The sequence below is a fragment of the Gambusia affinis genome, linkage group LG09 (assembly GCF_019740435.1).
Source record: "Gambusia affinis linkage group LG09, SWU_Gaff_1.0, whole genome shotgun sequence".
Taxonomy (NCBI): Eukaryota; Metazoa; Chordata; class Actinopteri; order Cyprinodontiformes; family Poeciliidae; genus Gambusia; species Gambusia affinis.
In genome coordinates this window covers 22,801,003-22,820,710 of record NC_057876.1, presented here as the reverse complement: position 1 = coordinate 22,820,710, position 19,708 = coordinate 22,801,003, and the positions used below count along the sequence as shown (strand labels likewise).

The following is a 19,708-nucleotide window of genomic DNA, read 5'->3' as shown; positions in this document are numbered from 1 at the left end:
CTGGGATGTTCATCGATTACTGTAAAAACTTGCAGTTTCACTACTGATATATAGCGAGTTGTGTCTCTGTCGCCATGGTGTTTCATTTTTATGTGGTTTATATATTGAAGTGTCCAGGCTTTGTAGGGGCCTCTGTTTTATTTTTACTTCAGTGCTCAAGGTGTGTATCCACGCTCCCATGCCCGTGCAAGTGTTTATTTATGCGAGTGCGTAGAGGTTTTGTCTGTGTGTTTAGACTAACCAAAATACTAGATTGGTACTCTGAACCTTTAAGGTGTTAAGATGGTTGTGTTATACGTTTTGTTTTTATACATTCTCCTTATTCAAGTTTGCTGTAGAAGAATGTTTGTTCATGTTTAGTTCAGCTTCACAATTAATAGGTTTTAGATGGCATTTTTCTTCAATAACATATGTTCTTTCTACTGGTTTAAGTTTCATATCAGTAAGACAATAGACTGGGGATGCAGATATTGGTAGGCTAATAATAGGCTTTGCCAAAAAATGCATCCCCCTGCTATCTTGAAGAACTTTTTGTACATAATCACACTTCTCTTAACTGCTGGTATGAGTTTTATATCAATAGGATAATATCCGAGGGAAATAGGTAGGCATGCAAATATTGGCAAGCTAATAATTTGCTTTGCCAAAAAATGCATCCCCTGCTAACTAGGAGAATAAAGAGTTATGAGGGATTTCCCTTTTTCTACATAATCAAAATTGTTCCCTAAGCTACTGGTATAAGTTTCATATCAATAAGACAATAGGCAGGGAATGCAGATATTGGCAGGGTCAGAAATTAAAATGCATCCTGTCCTACATTAATAGACAACATTTAAAAGTGATCTAAAATTTTCTACATAATGGGCCTCTGTCTTGTCATGCGTTAAGTTATTATGGTGTTAAAGGAAAAAGCGGGGAATTGCAAACCATTGGCGGAGAACACATTCATCAGACACTGACTGTAAAATGTTCGACTCATGTCTCAATAAAGGAGTCAAAACCGTATTTATTTCAATTCATCTTCACACGTATTTTGTAGCAGCAATCTCTGACCCATATTTTCCCAATCAAAATATCGGCGTCTGCTCAGCTACCCGCTGAACGCCTTATAGATGCAGTGGTGTTACTGACCAATATTTGGCTTCAACAGAGACGATCAACAACGCTTTCTATCCGCTAGCTTAGCATACCACTGGCAGCTTCAGTCTGCGATCAAGACAGCCGACATTAGCTCCTCTTAAATATAGCTTCACAGATACCTGATGCATTACAGTAATAGAGTAGTGGATGATCTTGCAGGTGAAAAAAAAAAAAAAAACTAATGCAGGGGAAATGAGGGGCACAACTGTCAGGACAGACCTATTACTTCCACCTCTATATACTATATTCATATTGAATCTGTAGACATTCCCTACAAAAAATAAATCAAAAACATGTAGCCTATTATTGCTTGTTATTAATAAGTAGTAGGTTGTTTTTTTTTTGTTTGTTTGTTTGATGTCATATGATTGAAATGAGAATTTTACTTGCTTAAAGAGACACCATCGCATTTTCTTTCCTCATATTAAGTCGACACAAATTTTTCTTGTTTCTGGATAATATGATGCACTATGTCTAGGTCTGTCCCTGGAAGTGTACAGTAAAAATATGAGATATTGATTGTGGTTATAGTGTATCAGGGGTCTCAAACTCCAGTCCTCGAGGGCCGCAGTCCTGCAGTTTTTAGATGTGCCACAGGCACAAAACACTGGAATGAAATGGCTTAATTACCTCCTCCTTGTGTAGATCAGTTCTCCAGAGCCTTAATTATTCTATTCAGGTGTGGTGCAGCAGAGGCACACCTAAAAGTTGCAGGACTGCGGCCCTCGAGGACTGGAGTTTGAGACCCCTGGTGTAGATGATCCTGTAATAAAATCCAAAGTGAGTTTGTTGTCACTTCTGAGAAAATTGAGAGAAATTAAATCTTGAAAATCACACAGCACATGTCCTGGATAACAACTGAGGTACTTTGGGTGCATCTTCAAAAAATCTACAATAAAATTATGAATTACTTATTTTGCTCTTAGAACGTGATCCTTAAATGCATTTTAAAGAAAGTTAATCACCTCGATGGAGTTATAATTAATTCCTGAAAATGAGTTGTATCAATATCCCGAGTAAGCGTTATGAGGCACTTTGACATGTCGTACAGTAAAATTATGAAATATATATTCTGGTTTTAATATAGGCCATCTACCAAAATAATCAAAAAAAGAGTTTGCCATCACCTCTTCAAAAAAATTTTGAAATACATTCCTGAAAATGATGTGTATGATGCATCAGTATTATGAGGTACATTGTATTTCTCCAACACTGTACAGTGAAATTATGAAACATTTATTCTGATCGTAGTAGAGGTGATTCCTCTAGCTTAATCTAAAGGTTTGTTGTTACCTCTGAGGATTTTGGAGAATTTGTTTTTCCCCCTCATCTTCAAGTGCGACTACTTGTCATAATTCACCATGTATACATGGGATACTACATTGCCTCTTATTTTCTCTAACTTTAATATCAGAGACTTTAGCATTATATTGATACATTGAAAAAAATTACAATTGTATAAATATAAAATGTTTCTATTATAATAATTGATAAAGTAAGTTGCATCAATGAACGTGATATGTCCAGTAAAACAGATTTTCAGTCTTCTTAGCCTAATCTTAAGTGTTACAATATTAATTAAGAATGAGCAGATGTTAATAGTGTCAACAATAAATTTAATTTATAATGCACTTTACATTTATAAAAATCTAAGTGCTGCAATCAATAAGACAAACATTGTATTGAACATTGAAATGTCATCTAAAACCTATTTAATTATGAAGATGAACAAAACGTGAACAAAATATTCTTCTACAGTGAACTTGAATAAGAAAATCCATAAAAACAACATATAGCTCAATCAGCTTAACATCTTAGAACCAAGCTACTATTTCAATTTAGTCTGAACACAATGACAAACACTGTCAACTCACATAAACAAACACCTGCAGGAACACCTTGGACTCCGATAGCAGACATGAAACAGAATATCATGACAAGGCTGACCTACAAACTCTGGATCTTTCAAAATGTATAGAAACCAGTAAGGATGAAACAAAGACTACTCGTTGTACATGAGTAGTAAAACTGCAGATTTAAAATAATCGATAAACATCCCAATTACCTCCTAACTCCCCTCCCCCGCCACAATCGCCCATTGACAGTCGAAAGAATATTTGCTATTGTGTATTTTACATTCTATTTTAACTCTGGACAGAAACAAACTCAAAGACGGTATCTGAACTCTTGAATATCTTTCTACGTTATTTTTTTTTTATTATTTTGCCGTCATCGTGTCTGAGGTCACTGTTTCACAGTTAAGTGCAAGTAAAACAGTCCATCACGGGTGCCCTCATTGTAGCCCTCCCCGTACACTCTGCACTTGAGGCGGATCTCCTTGTTCTTGGTGACGTTGGTGAACTTGACGCCCACCAGAGGCTGCAGGTAATTGGGCTGCAGCCTTTTGCCGTAGTAGGGGTAGTACTGGAGAGGGAAACCGGGGTTGCCCGCGAAGCCAAAGTACTTGATCTCTCCGACCTTGCCGTCGTCTTCCGGCCACCTATTTGTGCAGTGAATGGGGAGGAAGTTATAAAAGGTTTTGCCATCCAGATCGTCTGGAAGCAAAGCGCTGCTGGTAGGAGGTTTTGGTCTAAAATTGATAACCCTGTTGAGCTTGACAATGAGACACGGCTTTCCCTCCTTAAAGCCAAAGGTGGTGTCGTTTTCCCCGGAGCAGGCTTGAAGCTCCCTTCTGCTGAAGCGGCAACTTTTCCTCTGTCCTGTATTACTTTCGAGTGTCCCGCGTTCAGTGTATAACTTCGGGGTGGTTCCACAATCCTCATATTTCATGTCGTCGATCTGTTTCTCATCATTATATTGCTCAATAAACTTCTGCAAGGTCTTGACGTACTTCTCATATGAAGACGGGTCTCCAATCTTGAAAATGATGTCAAAGTTGCTGGCGTGGGGTGAGAATGACAGACCTGAGGGAAGAATTCTGTCCTGGTATTTGGGTTTGTACAGACTTAAAGTCTTCTCAAAAACTAGCATGGTCCCGACGTAAAGCCCAAAAAGGACTGCGAAGAAAATCACATAGAAGACGGATATTTTAAGCCAACTGCTCCCTGTTCGCCCTAAAAACTCTCTCTTCTCTGAATTCCATATAGTTTTCCTCCATCCGCCGCCACTCTTTTCTCCAGACATGTTAGCTCCACAAAAATATCCTCCCCGGTTTACGTTCTGTAACGGCTAGACGGTTGGACAACGGTTCGACCGTTGACAGGTTGTTGTTGTTTAACCTTTCTTTTACCAACAGTTTTAAAAGCTGAGACGTTTTTAAGTGTCTTTCACAGGAAACACAAACGGCCCCTTTGTACCCGACTCCTCCGCGTACGCGTGAAGCTAACCAGAACTAGCTCCGTTTAAAAAGTACCACTTCCGGTCTAACGAAACGTTTTCCCGTTTGACGAAGGCTCCTTCCCGGTGAAATGAAACGCCATAATTTTCAGTTGAAACAATCAGAAAATATTTGACTAGTTTATATAAAAGCTTTTCGATACTTTACCTAAACTTAATCATTAATTTTACAAAAACTTTTCAACATTTTCACAGTTCTTACTATCAATCAATCAAGTTCATTCAGCTGCAAGGCACTTCAAGGTACTAGAAGCACAAAATTACAGTTATTAAGAAAACGCGACACAATAATTGAACAAAGATTTTATGAGTGCCATCACCAAAATCAAGTAGGTTGGTCAATATTTAATTTTTATGGTTCAGAAGCAGTTCTTAACAGGTGGGTTTTTAGTCTTCACTTACTAGTTTGTATGAAAGCTTTTTAGTAGGTTATAGGAGAGGTAGATGTGTTCTGTAGTTTAAACTTTTCACTGGTATTTATGTATTTTATATGTGTATCAGTCAAGCAAGTTTATTTGTATGCCACAAGTTCAAAGTTCTTTATGTCATAAAACACAAAAATAAAAACTCATTAAAAATTGCCATACAATCAGTAAGAGATAAAATTTTGATGAGTGCCATCATCAAAATCATTAATACACATCAAATATGTTGGTAAATATTTCATTTATTGTGGCTCAAAAGAAACATGTGGATTTACAGTCTTGATTTAAAGGAAATCTGTGTTTCAGCTATTTTGCAGTTTTCTGGAAGTTTGTTCCAGATTTGTGGTGCATAGAAGCTGAATGCTTCTCCATGGTTAGTTTTAGGGATGTAGAACAGGCCAGAACCAGTACTGACTCGTCTGTAAGGTTGATACAATAACTACAGATCTTTATATATGTTCATTTAAATTTCATGTATTTTTCAAAAATATTTTGATTAGGTTTTTTTAATTTTGGGAATTTCACTTTCTTTTGTTTTGCTGTAGTCCTGCTTTTATCCAGAAGGTGTCAGTCTTTCCATCTTTAAATTCAAATGTCTCTTAACTTCCTCTGAGACAGCTTTCTGTTTAAACATCTTCTCTTCCCCTTATGGTAAAACGCTGTTTTTAGATTTATTGTGTGTGTTTCAGTAAATGCCTCATAAAGGCAAAGTGATAAAAGAAATAAGCTATGGTCCAGCCTTGATGAAATAGTTAACATGGATGTGTCATATGAAGTTCTGCTTTGTGCGCACACACACACAAACACGCGCCTACACATGTTGAGTTACTCACAGGAAGTTGACTGTTGACAGGATATATAGAGTTGTGGTTATATTGAATACCAGCCAGGCAGGTTTTTTCACAGTAAGCACATTTGCTTTTCCTCTGCAAATGCCTTCATGTTCTGCTTTACTCATTGGTTCAAATTGGTAGAGCTGCTGCAGGATTATGTGTGACTCTCTTCTTTGGATCATGGAAACTCATTGATGTTGTTCCATTTGAAACACATAGGGAAGGTAGCAGGGAATTACACATAAGCCCCATGGAACAAATCCATGTTCTTATTTGCATCATGATTGTTAGTTGTGAGATCCTTTTTTTTTCCCCACTTTTATAATGTCATAGCAATGAAGCATAGGTGTCATAGGAAAGTCTCACTTACAGGGGGAGCTAATTTTAATTTGAGAGGGAAATAATGTTACAATATTTTTGCTGAAGTGTTTCATCATTTCAACAGTTTTGATTGTATTTCTTGTTGAATGCAGTATTTCAGTGAGCCAAATGTTTTTGGTGACTGTTTCAGGAAGCAGGTTCTCTTACTAAAGAGCGGAGTTATAATTGAATATTCAAACTTTTGCAGCGTATTGTTTTTTCTGGATTAAGTTGGGTGTTTTCTGCAAACATTCTCATCAATACTCACATGTACTTAGTCAATACACATCTAATTATTGACTTATAAGTAATAATTGTCTGTACTTAAAAATGAGGTGTAATGCAAAAGAATGGTTTATGTATGCATTTTCTATTAAAATTACTTTACCAGTGTAAAAATAAACAAAATCTGTGATTTCTAAAGGGTACATTAATTAAATGTAAACCAAACAGTGTATTTGAATTTATTTGTTGTTATTTATCACTACTTTGTAGTTGTTCACAAACAGCAAAATGGTGTTTTTGTGTGCTTAATAGTGATGAACTGGGTAAGTTCATTGAGAGCCAGGGAGCAAGCACTTCAGGCATCCTGACCCTGACCACCAGCCTCAGTAAGCCTTTCATAAGGCTCGACAAATACCCAACACTGCTGCAGGAGCTGGAGAGACATGTGGAGGTACAGAAGAATGTATATCCAAATTATATGTCCATGATCCAGTATATTTGTGACTGAAAAAGAACCAAAAATACGACTCAGATCTTGAGTCAAGCTGTAGATTGGTTTGATGTTCTCTTAAAAGCTAACAGGATTAACCTGCCATCTGAAACCTTCTAAATTGCAATTAATGTTTACGTAATTACAAATAGTTTTACATATTGGGATTTCTGTGAACATAAATTAAAGATAGGACAGTTTAAGCAATCATCATAAATGTACAAATATTCTGTTTGATATTTCAACATCTTTGTTAATTTGCTGTTCAGACCAGATAATCTACCTTTATGCTTTTTTTCCTATAATGACTAAAAAAATCTAACTGCTATCATTATTTGAAGTAAAACTATTTTTATTAAGGTTAAATATAGAAACATAGAAGAGAAACAGGCCTCTGTCACAGATCCTCCATTGTGCTACACAACATTGAGTTTACACTTTTCCACATTGTTAAGTTTTATTTATAAGTTGTTAAAACCTCAATTTAATTCTCATAGTTAGAACTAAACTATGAACTAAACGTACATAGTTTCAGTTAATAGGTTGGACCTTTCCCAGGTTTTCTCTCAAAGAAATGGTTGCTGAATGATGCCTTATGTTTATACAGATGTTTGTTTATCTACATCATAGGAAGCTCATCCAGACTATGCGGACATCATAAAGGCGACAGCTGCATTTAAGAGTCTAGTGGTAAGTCATTACTTAACCTTTTATTAACCGGCAGGACTCACTTTCATATATCCACCTCAAACCTCACTTTCATATATCCACCTGAAACCTCAGGCAGTATCTCATTCTGTCATGGTGGGTTTCATTAATCACAATATTTACCCTCTTTCAATATTATGCTCTTAGTTAATAACATTAATATTTAAGAAAATTTTTTGCTTGAAACGGAACCAAAATGGTGACATGTGGTTGAATAAATTCTGGTCCAGACATCAATGTGTTTTATATAATCTCAATAATAATAATAATAATAATAGACTAAAATGCATAACTTTCACTCAGCCTCCTCCTTCTTTTTTGTCACATTGTGAGACAAGTGACAGCAACGCATTGCAATGTAGTGTAGAGGGTAAGATTTTGATGAAAGTGTCTGTTCCCTCTCTTTTCTACCTTTGTGTCGAGTGATTGCGTTGTTCCTACTGTAGGTGTGAAATGAAACGCCTTCATGAGAGAGCTGGATTAGAAATGAACAACCACGTTGAACCTCAGTCAACAACGGTTTGAGGCACCGTTTCCCCGGTGCGGCTCTGAGTTCCTTGTAAGAACTGAAGTGACTCACTTGTCTTTTCAACAGAGCTCAACAGGAAACGGGACCAAAAAAAAAAAAAAAAACATCAGACAACTCCGGCTTGTTTCATTTGCAAGTTTAATTTTTCTTTTGTGTCTTGAATGTGCGGTTGGGTGGGCAGGCACTCAAGAACATCTATGTAGAGCAGCGTTGACAGAAATGATGGAAAGTCGAAGATGTTGCATTGTCATTTTTTCTGTCTGATGAGGGAGAGTCCCTGTATAGCACCTGAAAAAGTTAGCTTCTTCATGCAGCTTACACATTTGGCAAATTAATAAAAAAATAAATAAAAGAAACATCCAGGTTGCATTGTTGTAAGTGAAATTCAAGGTCAAATCATTGCTGCTAATTTCTCAAGAAACCGTTAGTGATTCAATGGAAAATTCTTAGAAAATATGTATCCTTTTAAGAATATTAAAAATATTCTTCTGTTTGTGTGTTTAGTCGCAGTGTCAAGACTTAAGGAAGCGCAAGAACCTGGAGCTGCAGATCCTGTCAGAACCGGTGCGGGGCTGGGAGGGAGACGGCATGAAGAGCCTGGGACAGGTGGCCTACATGTCTCTGGCCCATGTGAGAAATGGGGCCAGTGAGGTAAGAGCAGAGTTTGGACTGGTGCAGTACAGAATGGTCACTTTGATATTTTTGCAAGAACTTTGTAATTTTTTTCATGCTGTTCTACTGTTGACATAAAATTTCTGTTCTATATTAAAAGATAAAACTTCAAAATTGTATAACATACATTTTGTAAAATTAACCTGGAAAAAACAACCAAAGCAGACCTGTTCAGTTAAAAAAAAAAAAAAAAAAAAATTAAAAAGGTTCCTTGCTGCTGAAGTGTGCTCACCAACTCTTTGTTAGCAAACCGTAAAATCCTATTCTATATTCTTTTCTTTGGTAGCTCTCTATCAGCTATCTGTCACCTAAAATTTGTGTACACTAAAGTTAAGTCTCAAGAGCTATCAGAGTGTGAGGATAAACAGTTTTAAACCACTTAAAAACTTATATTTTCCTCTCATAAAGTCAATCTTTATTGACTTTGGTATGTGCTTGGTATGCACCCCTAAAGAGTCATTGAAAAAAGAAAAAAAAAACTGTTCTTGTCCGCACCGGAAATTGTGGTCACCAGATCTTGTGTGCAGCAGATAGTATCTGGTGTTTTAGGGATAAGAAAGTTTATCTTCTGGCATTCTTTTGTTTAGATCCACTTTATATTACAGTATATCCCTATTCAGATCCAAGAGATATTCACCAAAAGTGAATATTGCTGCCTCAGTAGGTTAATCTTTTTCCAGTGTCTGTGGATGCGATGCATGAAATTCTGTCTCCCTTTGCTGCAACAGCAATTTATCCCACAAGTATCGCATAGAAACCTAAATAGGCCACATGCAGAGGGTAAGGCAAGTGGTGCTTTCTTGTGGGGTTTCTGTGTAGGGGTCGACATGCAGGCCGTGGTTGGAAGGCAGCCCAATGCAGATATTTAGTTTCAGAATCCTTTAGTCATGCCCAACCACTTTCCAACCACATTTGCTGTAGTTGTTTTGTTTTTTCGTACTTTACTCATCATGGTCGATTTCCCAAATGTGCAACATTTAACCAGTCTGCCAATCATGTACACGCTAACAGAGAATAAGGTTTGCTAATTTGAGCAAAAGTTGTGGATTTGCGTTGGTGCAGCCGTAATGTGCATGGTTCTGCCAAGCAGCACACTAAGCTAGTCAGACGTTTCCTTTAAGTTCTGGGAAAGTCTGGAATTGTATTTGACCAATTTCCTGGTCAAAATTATGAATAAAGAAAAATTTTATTGAATTTGGTTTCTTGCCTTTGTTCATAATAAAACTACATTCTTAATCTTTTTAATCATTTTGGTTTTTGACTTGCTGGTTGAATGCGTCCGACTCGTCCAAGATGAAAAAAAAAAAAAAAAGATATTTGCTGCTTTTTGGAGAACTTCAAATTCAGATTGAATTGGATCTGTGGTCGATAAACTGAATCTGGTTATAATACTGAACAATGGAGATAAAGGTTTAATAAAAAAAAAAACACTTTAAAAGTATTCATTTCTTTTAGAAATGTTTACAGATTAAATAAAGGTACCAATGTTCAAGGGTTTAGCATTTAATAAGGAACTATTGAAATCTAAATAAAGCACATGCAAAGACAGTTGCAAAATGATGTCAGTCACCTTCTGAAAATTGGAAGCCAGTTTCTTACTGTGGTGGCTGGTGTTTTCTGGAACATACAAATAAAACTACTCATAAAACAGTTCAATGAAATTTTATGTTCTTATATTTTAATGTTCAAAATCCTACATTTTGAGTAATACAGAAGCTTTGAGATGAAAAAAGATTTGTAGAAATCCTATAGTTGCCTTCCAGACACTCTTCTCTCAGCAACAAGAAGAAAGAAAAAACAGTTTTCTGTCCTGCGTGATGTCAACACGTCCAGCATGATGTCTCATTTGTCTTCCTTTCAGGAAAAAGAGGAGCGCTATCTTATGCTTTTCCCAAATGTCCTAGTTATGCTGTCTGCTAGTCCCCGGATGAGTGGCTTTATTTATCAGGTGAGACATAATGTGCTTTGTAGGTACTTTCATAAGAACATATTGAAAAAAGTCTAGCAATATTTGTAATAGAAATCAGAAAGCATTTTTTAAATGGAGGTTTTTGGATTTAGTTACACGTAAATTAACCGCCCATTGCTCTGAGAAAGGATCTCTTTAGGCAAGCTGGTGGTTTATTATACATATTTATGCATGTAGGTGCATTTTAATGCCATAACTTAAAATAATATAAGGTTTGATGGGCAATTTATTCAAAGTGTAAATGTAGTTTTTTTTCTCTGAGTTAGAAAACCTGCTAAATGATGCCATATTTGTATGAACATGCACATGTAGGCTGAACAGCAGTGTTAAGTAAATGTATTGCATGTTAAAAGTTTTGCCTTGCCTGCAAATGCCTAGTGGCTTTCAGTGGAGGCAGTATGATGGTGTGGGGGGGAACATCTTCCCCACTGACAAAAAACATTGCTTGTCATTACTGACGGGCATCTCAAGACGGACACCAATCAATGAGATTCTATAACCAGTAGAAATCCCAAATTTCCACAGTCTGGGAATGAATTAGAGACAAATAACCTAACAACATAAAATTTATTTCCAAGGAGTATTATAACAATCACAACTTTTCTTACTTTTGATGCAAAGTTCATATTTGTTTCCTTTTTCTCTGTGGCTTTTGTCCAATTCAGGGAAAGCTCTCGCTAACAGGCACCACGGTAACGAGACAAGTAGAAGATGGAGAAAACAGTCCTTATGCATTTGACATCACAGGTTTGCATCTGACATACTGGGGAAAAACCTCTTCCTACCATCGGGCTTCCAGCGACCATTTGGATCAATATGGAGTTGTTCTTATGCCCAGATTTAAGTCCTACTCTAACTCTGAGCTAAATGGTGTCTGTGCTGTGGCAGGAGCACAAAACAAAGCTTGCAATTCATCTTAAATGTGCTTATTTTATCTGTAACCTTGGAGAGATAATGGACTCCTCAACAGTTTGCAGCACTTTTTTATTTAGCAAGATTTGGCTTTAATGTAATTTTGATTTAGTTTTCCACAACTTCATTCCTGAAACACTGATAGTTTAATTAGTTAGGAGGAAAAAAATCCGAGCGAAAGAGATCTGCATTGTTGATTTACTCCTACACTTCCTAAATTCTCTATTTCTTTTTTCGGTTGTGGTTGATTTTGTCTATCGGTCTAATTAGTTGTTTGTGTGACGTAACACTTTCTCTGAAAGAACTCTGATTTCCATGCTGCTTTCTTTTGGGGGTTTTTGTAGGAGGCATGATCGATCGCTTTTCAGTGTTCTGCAGCAGCGCTCAAGAGTTGCAAGAGTGGCTGGAGCACCTGCAGCCTTACACCAAATCAGGAAGTCCTGCAGGCACCATTTCAAAGGTCAGGACACCCACTCGCCCCGGCAGAAACGCACACTGTATAAAGTCAAAACAGTACTCTTTGTGAACCTCACACCTTTTTTAAAGTGTGAAACGCCAAGTGTCAGTCCAAAGATGACAAGCACCAGACCTTTTTGATAAATCTCATACGTCTGCTTTGACGTTCTTCTGCAGACTGCAAACGGGAAGCCGCTGAGCACAGTCGGCACTCCCACACACCTTCCCCACCTGAGTGGCCCGAGCGCCGTCGGCCGGGGTCCCCTGGAGCCGCCAAAGACCAGCAAGCCGTGGACCCTCAGCTGCCTGCGTCCCGCTCCGCCTCTTAAGCCCTCTGCTGCGCTGGGCTACAAAGAGGTAGGAACCTGCAGAACTGCACAAACAAACCCACACCAGTTTCTCATAATCAGTCATGCAATACTATGGTAGTCAGAACCTGCAAGAAGTCCCCCTCCTCTACGTGTCCACCTTTCCAGCTTTTAAGTCGTCTCAGGTTTATTCATTCTGTGGGGGTCCTGGGCTTTTTTATGCTTTTACATTTCCAGCAAATGCACAATTAATCCCCACCTTTAATGAGTTTTTTAACTGATATCTAGATGATTTCAGTCGAGAAAAGGGTTGAATGTTTGAGATGGTCTGTCATCCAAACCTATGTGTTCGAACTATTTGTCATTGCGTAAATGGAAAAGCTTCGAGGCAAACAATGAAATGTGGTAGAAGGTGATGTTTATTCCAGTAACGTCTGCCTGGTCATCAAAAGCGTGACTGGCATTCGAGAGCATTGACTTCACTGGTAGTTATGAATTACTTGGTTTTTGATGTGAGATGATGCTTGATTTGTGGTCCATGTGGGCGGTGGAAGCTTTCATAAGTCAGCACTTTCTGCTAAAACTTTCAGTTGTTACACATTTCTACCACAGAATCTGACACTGAGCAGACAACCTTCTGTTCCCTCATCTGCCTTTTTTTCTCAAGAGTCTCCCCAACTTTTAAAATGCAAATTATTTTTACTTCTGCGTCGCCTCAACTTTTTTTATTTTTTTTATTTTGGAGTCAAAGCAAACAGAAGCCTCAGTGTTTTTTTTCTCTCTCCCACAACGATTGTATCTGCATTCTTCTGAATTCATGTGACTTTTCACTTCCTATTTATACCACCATAACAAGTTAGCACTTTGCATAACATCTCTAAAAGAAAAAGACAAACATTTGCAAATTCTTTAAACTGGCGTGTTTATAAAATAATGCCTGTTAATTAGTCAAATTTACTACTGATGTCCTAATCAAAATATTTGGATAAGAGCAGCTAATGACTTGAGAAGTTTGGTGGAACATTGATTTTTAAAAAAAATTATACTGATGGAAAGAAAATGGAAAAAAAAGAGAAGTTAGGTTTGATTTAACTTCAGACTGTGAGAAGAAATCTTTACACACCTTTTTTATATGTAAGCTCCTGGTTTCAAATGTGGCTAAAAAAGTAATTATGCTTTTTTCATTTATTTACTTAAACTAAATATACACAACTTTTGAAAGAATTTATAGATTAATCTCAGTGGGATATTCTAAAGTTTTCAATAATTTGATTAAAAGAGCCAAATTCATATGCAGGTTATTTCTTTAAATATTGATGATTGCAGTTTATAACTAATGAAAACCCCAAATTAAATATTAATATCAGAATATTACCTGGCCCTTCAGACTCCAAATTACATCAGTAAGTCCCTCCACTTTTTCACAAATCTGCAAAATGTACACAGAGTTCACACAAAATCAACAGTTCTACACATTTTTGTTACTTCACTGACATTTTTTCTGAAAATTGGCTAAAAACATTGGGCTTAAGTGACTGATGTCAAGTTAAATCTGTGATTGCTACATCGATTAATAAAAAGTCACAATATAACATCAGACATTAGCTCAAATATCTTGAGAAGGCCTTACAAATATTTCTAGATGAGCGCCACAAAATCTGTTATTTTGAATTTAAAAAAAACACCAAAGCAATCACAAACTCCTGGAGGGACTGATCAGTGTGTGAAAAGATGTTCAATATTATTTTATTTTAAGAAACACTTATTGGCTGCTGAAACAGAATTTTATTGATATCGTAGGAATTTAATGGGTTTTATCAATGCATTCTGGCACAACCAGCACTCTAAGAGCATTCAGATTTTTGATATGTCCCAAAATGAAAATGAGTTGGACTCCCCTAACCTAATGCTGTTAAGCTTTATGGAGATGCAGATTTTATTTGCCTGGAGGAAGATAACTGTGCAGACAAAATGAAGGCTGAGCCACAAGGTGATCACTTTAGTTCCTGCTACGTTAATTCAGTCAATCCTGCAAAAGGAGCCCTGGCCAAGTACTGTGTACATATACTTTACAGTACATGGGCACATTTTAGAATACCCCAACATTACTGCAATCTAAGTTATGTTTTTTTCTTTTTCTTTTTTTTAACATTTTCTAAAAATCTGAATTTTGGGTTGTCTTAGCTGGAGGCAACAATCATCAAAATGATCAGAAAGAAGCAGCTGATATATATTACTCCATGCATATTGATTCTATATGATGTAATGGGTCTCACCTTTTGAAGTTAAGTTACTCAAACTTTTGTATGAACTCCTGACTTACTGAAATATGTGGAAAATATGCCAAAATAGCTGGCTCCATGTATACATGTATTACTCTTATTTTTGTGAAACTGGAGTACTGCGACTTTTGTGTGTCCAGATGAATATCAGCACAGTGATTTCTAGGGCACTTTGTGGTTCGGCCATCGTTTGAGGTCACCTAGAGCTAAATAACAAATGCACAGAAGACTTTGAGAGGATTGTTTCTGCACAGTCATCACTTTGTTACTGCTGGTGTTTTCCGACATCAACCATCTACTGTGGAGGTCTCTTCTGTGCAGTCGTAACTCTTCACCTGTTTCGTTATTACATTGACGGTAATTTTTAAACTGAGAAGCCGCAGCAATTTGGACAGAGCAAACGCTCATCTGACAGCAAACACATCGAGTGTAGGAAGCGTGGGACTCACAGATGTGCTTGCACCAATTATGAAGCAGAAGAGGGAGGTTGGACGTATATTGATCAAAAACAAAAGCTCAGTTATGATTATCAAATTTGTTCCATGTTTGCAAATTATTTGCATCACAAACATCCCTCTAATGTTAGCCACATAATCTGTCTTTTGGAGCCTTTAATCAACAGCGAAGGCTTAACTATGAATAATCAATACAAACTCCAATCACACGATCACTACCTCAGATTAGCTGTGGAGTTATAGTAGGTTCAATGATGAAAGATGAAGCACAAATTCCTGGTCATTAAAGCTGCACCATGTAACTTTTATTACAAGAAAAATACATATGTCAACCTGTCTGTATGAGAGAAACTGTCTCTACGAGAGAATGGTGTAAGACAGATACTGTGTGGGGACAAAAAGAGCTCCTCTGCCTTCTTCCAATGCTGCCAATGTTAACTAAAAACAACCAATCAGAGCCAGGAGAAGGATCTCCTTGGTTTACGCTACGCTGCAGCTAGCAGAGCTTGTCATGAATGCTAAGGCTAGTTATAACGGCAGAGAGACAGTTTTTCTGTAACTGAGTTGTTTCTCCGCCATTAGCACATTTAGCAGCGAGTACATGAGGATGATTGACAGCGCTAACATCCTCCTCCTGGCTGTGATTGGTTGTTTTTGGCCGGGAGCGGTGCATTTCTTCAGCTCAGGGAGGAGGTGGAGGAGCTCGATCTTTTCACAGATTATCTGTCTCATAAAAAACTGTCATGACATGGTGACAATTTTAGGAAATATTTAAAAAACATTCTCTTTATAAAAGTTACATACTGCAACTTTAAACAACATTTTCATTCATTTTTACTCACTAACAAATCAAATCGTGTAAACCTACTTATGGTCTTGACAAGTATTGCCACTTTTACTGAGGATGAGTGTGAAAACCTTTAAATAAATGGTTGCTATGGATACTTAGTGACCCTAACATGCCACCTTGTATGGTGCTTAAGTGGCATTAAACTTTTTTTGTCTGTGGATGGTGGCAAGATAAACTTGGGTTCCCGTCCAACATCTTTTATCACAATTTCAGTTGTTTAAAATATTGCTGTGACTGTAGATAAGTGTGAGTTTGGATAAAAAGTAAAATTTCTTGTAGCTGTTTATTTATTTATCTACTGGAAAATATGCCTTGATTGTCATATTCATCATAAGGGAAAATGACCTCATGTCATTTCAGTTCTCCTAGAAAAACAGAAAATTATTGATCTGTAATCAATAGTCCCTGAAGAAATAAGAATACTTGAAAAGAAATGCTTTTCCATAATTTTAGTTGGTTATTACTTTAGTTTCAGCTACGACTGGTTTTTATAAATAACTGAAGGCCTGTTGTCATTTCCTGACTCATAAAGATCCACCCAGACCTGCTGTACTTTTACTCATTTTGAGGAGTTGTGCATGAGACCCAGAAAAATTGAAAGTCATCGATAAAATTAATCACATCATATAGGATCTACTAACTACTAACTCTGTACATTTTTTTTTACATAAATTTTTCCTAATGTTCTTCTTTTTCAGGATTAAAGCACATGTTATATTTGAGTACATTATTCACTGAATGAATGTGATTAAAGTTTAGATATTTCAGATTTGTTTATGGTGAGATTATGTTGCTGTGCTTGGTAACATTATCACTGTTATCTTCTGTTTTTATCCCATTTAATTGAATTGTGTTTCAGTTGTTGTGTATGCTTTATAAATAAAAATTGACAATTTTGTCTGGGAGCACAAAACCAGTTCACTCAACGCAGGTAAACATGAACACATCTCAACGTTTAAAATCGGTCATCAAATTCAAAACAACTTCAAAATACCTTGTTTTTTAATAATATTCAGGTAAACAGATAAATAATTCTTTTTTTGCATTTTTTCTTTTTTCTTTGCTCAAATGTTAAGTTTTTCATCCTGTTCTGCAAAAACATTAAGGTTTGATCCATTAAGGGTGTTTTGAAACATCGCACCCTTCACTCATTGTAATGTTTCATGCACATTTTTTCCCCTTTTTTCTCTTTTTTTCCGTTCTGCCTTCTTTAGAGGATGTCTTATATCATGAAGGTAAGGTTAGACGTGTCTCTGTTTCTGTGTGTGTGTGCTTGTGGGTAAAAATGTGGGCAGGGGGAGGTGGGATGGGGTTTGCCTGTATGTGAGTGTGTTGAGCTGACATGCCATTGCTCTGTTTTGCTTCACTTCTTCTCTTTCATTGTCTCATCATGTTGGTTTCCTGTTTTCTGTGGCCCCTGCGAGTTTTCTCTTCCCTCCATTCCCTGCAAGAAGTCAGCCAGCCACTAAGATACCTTTTTTTTCCAATTTCTGACGCACAGGAGAAATACAATTCCACCTGAGAAGCTTCTTTTCTGGAAAGCTCAGTCGGGTCTGTCCCTCAGCAATGAATTTTTTTGACACAGGGAAATAAGTGCAATACCTATGTTGACATCATAGAATAAAGGATGAATTTTTAGGTGGCTTTTGAAAGAAAGGAAAGAAAAATCTTTCAAATCATTTACCAAGCAGCCTGAGACACAATTTGTTTGACATATTAGTCATATTTTCTACTTGAAGGTGACACATTGGGTTATCTTTGCCCTTCTTGCCATCATTAAGTTGCTTTTTACAAGAAGAAGAGTTGGGAAAGCACAGTTTTAATTATATGTAGTTAAAACACATTATTCAGCTTAAATAGTTTTGACCCGGTAACTTTAATCACAATGAGTCTTCATGGCAAGAGTGAAATCTCTACGCATCTCTATATATTAAATTCCCTTAAATATGTTGACTTTGTCAGTAATTCAATTAAAAATTCACATGATAGAGATTCAGTGGAAACAAGTGATATATTCCAGTTATTTTCTGTTTATTTTGATGATTATTCCTCTCAGCAAATTGAAACCCAAGATTCAATATCTTAGAAAATTTGAACATTACAGAAAACCTACAACACAAAATTATTTTTAGGAAAAGTCATCATACAAATTACACAAATTCTTCACAAGGAAGATAACCCAAAAAGTAAGTGCTGCACCCAAACATTTTTATGGAAAGTTAAGTGTAAGGAAAAAATGAAGAAGAATTGGGGATAAATGCAGCTTTTAGTTGGTATGAATTGAGCTCATTTGAAAGACTGAGGGAGATTGAGGTGAGTTCTTGAAGAGACATCCCTCACTGATGTATTCAGGAAGTTTTACTTTAATTCTTGGATTCCTTGTTTTAAGAAGATCCTGAACTAGAAAAAAAACATCAGAAGTAAAAGCCACACTATTAAAAATCCTTTCTTTTATTGGCTAAAGCTCTTTTCATCAACTTATTCTATTGTGACATTGTTTTGGTTTTTTTACAGCACTTTGGTTTTAACCAACAACACTCCTTTTAAAAGTGCTATATAAATAAATTTGACTTTGACAAAGCCGTAAGCCAAAAGCATCACATTCAGTGAAAATAAAAGTTTGTTGCAGATCAGTCTGCGCTCAATGAATGTAAAAGAGTTTCACGTTTTGAATTGAATTACTAAAATCACGTTCTAAGAATTGCTGTCCAGTTTGAAGTGTTTCTAAATAATGGGGCATCCCATTACAGCGTGGAGCAAATTACTAAACGTAAAGAACTATGACAGACGGATCTCCATGAGTTCAAGGTGTGCACTACTCATGACCGGAATAACACATCACACAATGACTAAACAGGTTTTTTGCTGAATTACTTCACACCTCTGGTTTTCATATGTTTCACAGAGGAAACTATTTTTATGAATGATTTTAAATTAAATGAAAACTAAGTAGAAAAGCAAAACCCTCATTCATGAAATAAATTAGTTAGATTTTTTTTTTAAATAAAAACACTGAATCTTAAGTTTTTACTTCAAATGCTTGCCTAAGAGATAAAGCTTTGGTAGTTAAGTTACTTTTATTTTCCTGCAACTATATTTTTGAACTCACATGATTTAACCTATAGAAATGATTAGCTCTCATTCGAAACCCTTCCAAGCAGGCTGCATTTTACCTCAGAGACGTTTTCCTGCCAGTTTGGTCTCGGTTAACTCGTGCTTGCTGCCTTGTTTGTTGATGGTTCTTTTGTTTCTTCACTGTGTGTACATTCGGGATGCAAATCCCCAAAAAGCTTGCATTGTGTTTTGAACTGAAGCCTCATGTTTCAGCTGTGTGTAGAGCCGAGACGTTTGTGTCCACAAAGATTCATCGAGTTTGTTGTTGTGCTCCTGCAGGACTCCAGTAAGAGCCCAAGGCCGATAAAAAAGTTCCTGCCAGGCAACAGGAAGAAAGACCGCAAGCCCTCTGATGACGAGTTTCAGATAAGAAAAAGTAAGAGTTTCACCCTGTACAAGAACTACTTCTAAATTTTAAATAATTCATGCTTATATTTCACTGCCTAAACTTTCTTGTATTGAGTTCATCATGAACCAGTTATTGAATAAAAAAGACATATCATAATGTTATGTAGCATTTTCAATCTTTCCTCAGACTTTCTTGTTTTAATTATGGAAAAAGTAAAATTTTTCTGTTTATTTTATAAAATCTCCACACCTGTTTAATTCAAAATGTTTCCTTG

The 19,708-nt window shown here is 36.6% G+C and overlaps 2 protein-coding genes across 5 annotated transcripts in view; one reads left to right on the top strand and one right to left on the bottom strand.

The window, feature by feature from the left end:
- The window catches only part of arhgef6 (Rac/Cdc42 guanine nucleotide exchange factor (GEF) 6), a 37,385-nt gene that overhangs the window by 14,614 nt on the left and 3,063 nt on the right, over window positions 1-19,708 (top strand). For 2 of the 4 annotated variants that reach the window (XM_044127663.1, XM_044127666.1), the window contains exons 10-18: window positions 6,653-6,791; window positions 7,461-7,520; window positions 8,572-8,718; window positions 10,601-10,687; window positions 11,374-11,455; window positions 11,965-12,080; window positions 12,254-12,433; window positions 17,186-17,206; window positions 19,365-19,461. In XM_044127663.1, coding sequence (XP_043983598.1) covers window positions 6,653-6,791; window positions 7,461-7,520; window positions 8,572-8,718; window positions 10,601-10,687; window positions 11,374-11,455; window positions 11,965-12,080; window positions 12,254-12,433; window positions 17,186-17,206; window positions 19,365-19,461 — 929 coding nt within the window. The remainder of the gene's footprint in view (window positions 1-6,652; window positions 6,792-7,460; window positions 7,521-8,571; window positions 8,719-10,600; window positions 10,688-11,373; window positions 11,456-11,964; window positions 12,081-12,253; window positions 12,434-17,185; window positions 17,207-19,364; window positions 19,462-19,708) is intronic. The other 2 variants (XM_044127664.1, XM_044127665.1) reach the window with 1 other exon arrangement.
- Window positions 2,740-4,537, bottom strand: LOC122837357 (sodium/potassium-transporting ATPase subunit beta-1-like). Its single transcript, XM_044127669.1, has one exon. The coding sequence runs from the start codon at window positions 4,282-4,284 to the stop codon at window positions 3,385-3,387; it is 900 nt and encodes a 299-aa protein (XP_043983604.1). The 5' UTR covers window positions 4,285-4,537; the 3' UTR covers window positions 2,740-3,384.

Bases quoted from the DNA above. Each gene is read 5' to 3' on its own strand.
- LOC122837357 (XM_044127669.1), bottom strand. From the start codon at position 4,284: ATGTCTGGAGAAAAGAGTGGCGGCGGATGGAGGAAAACTATATGGAAT.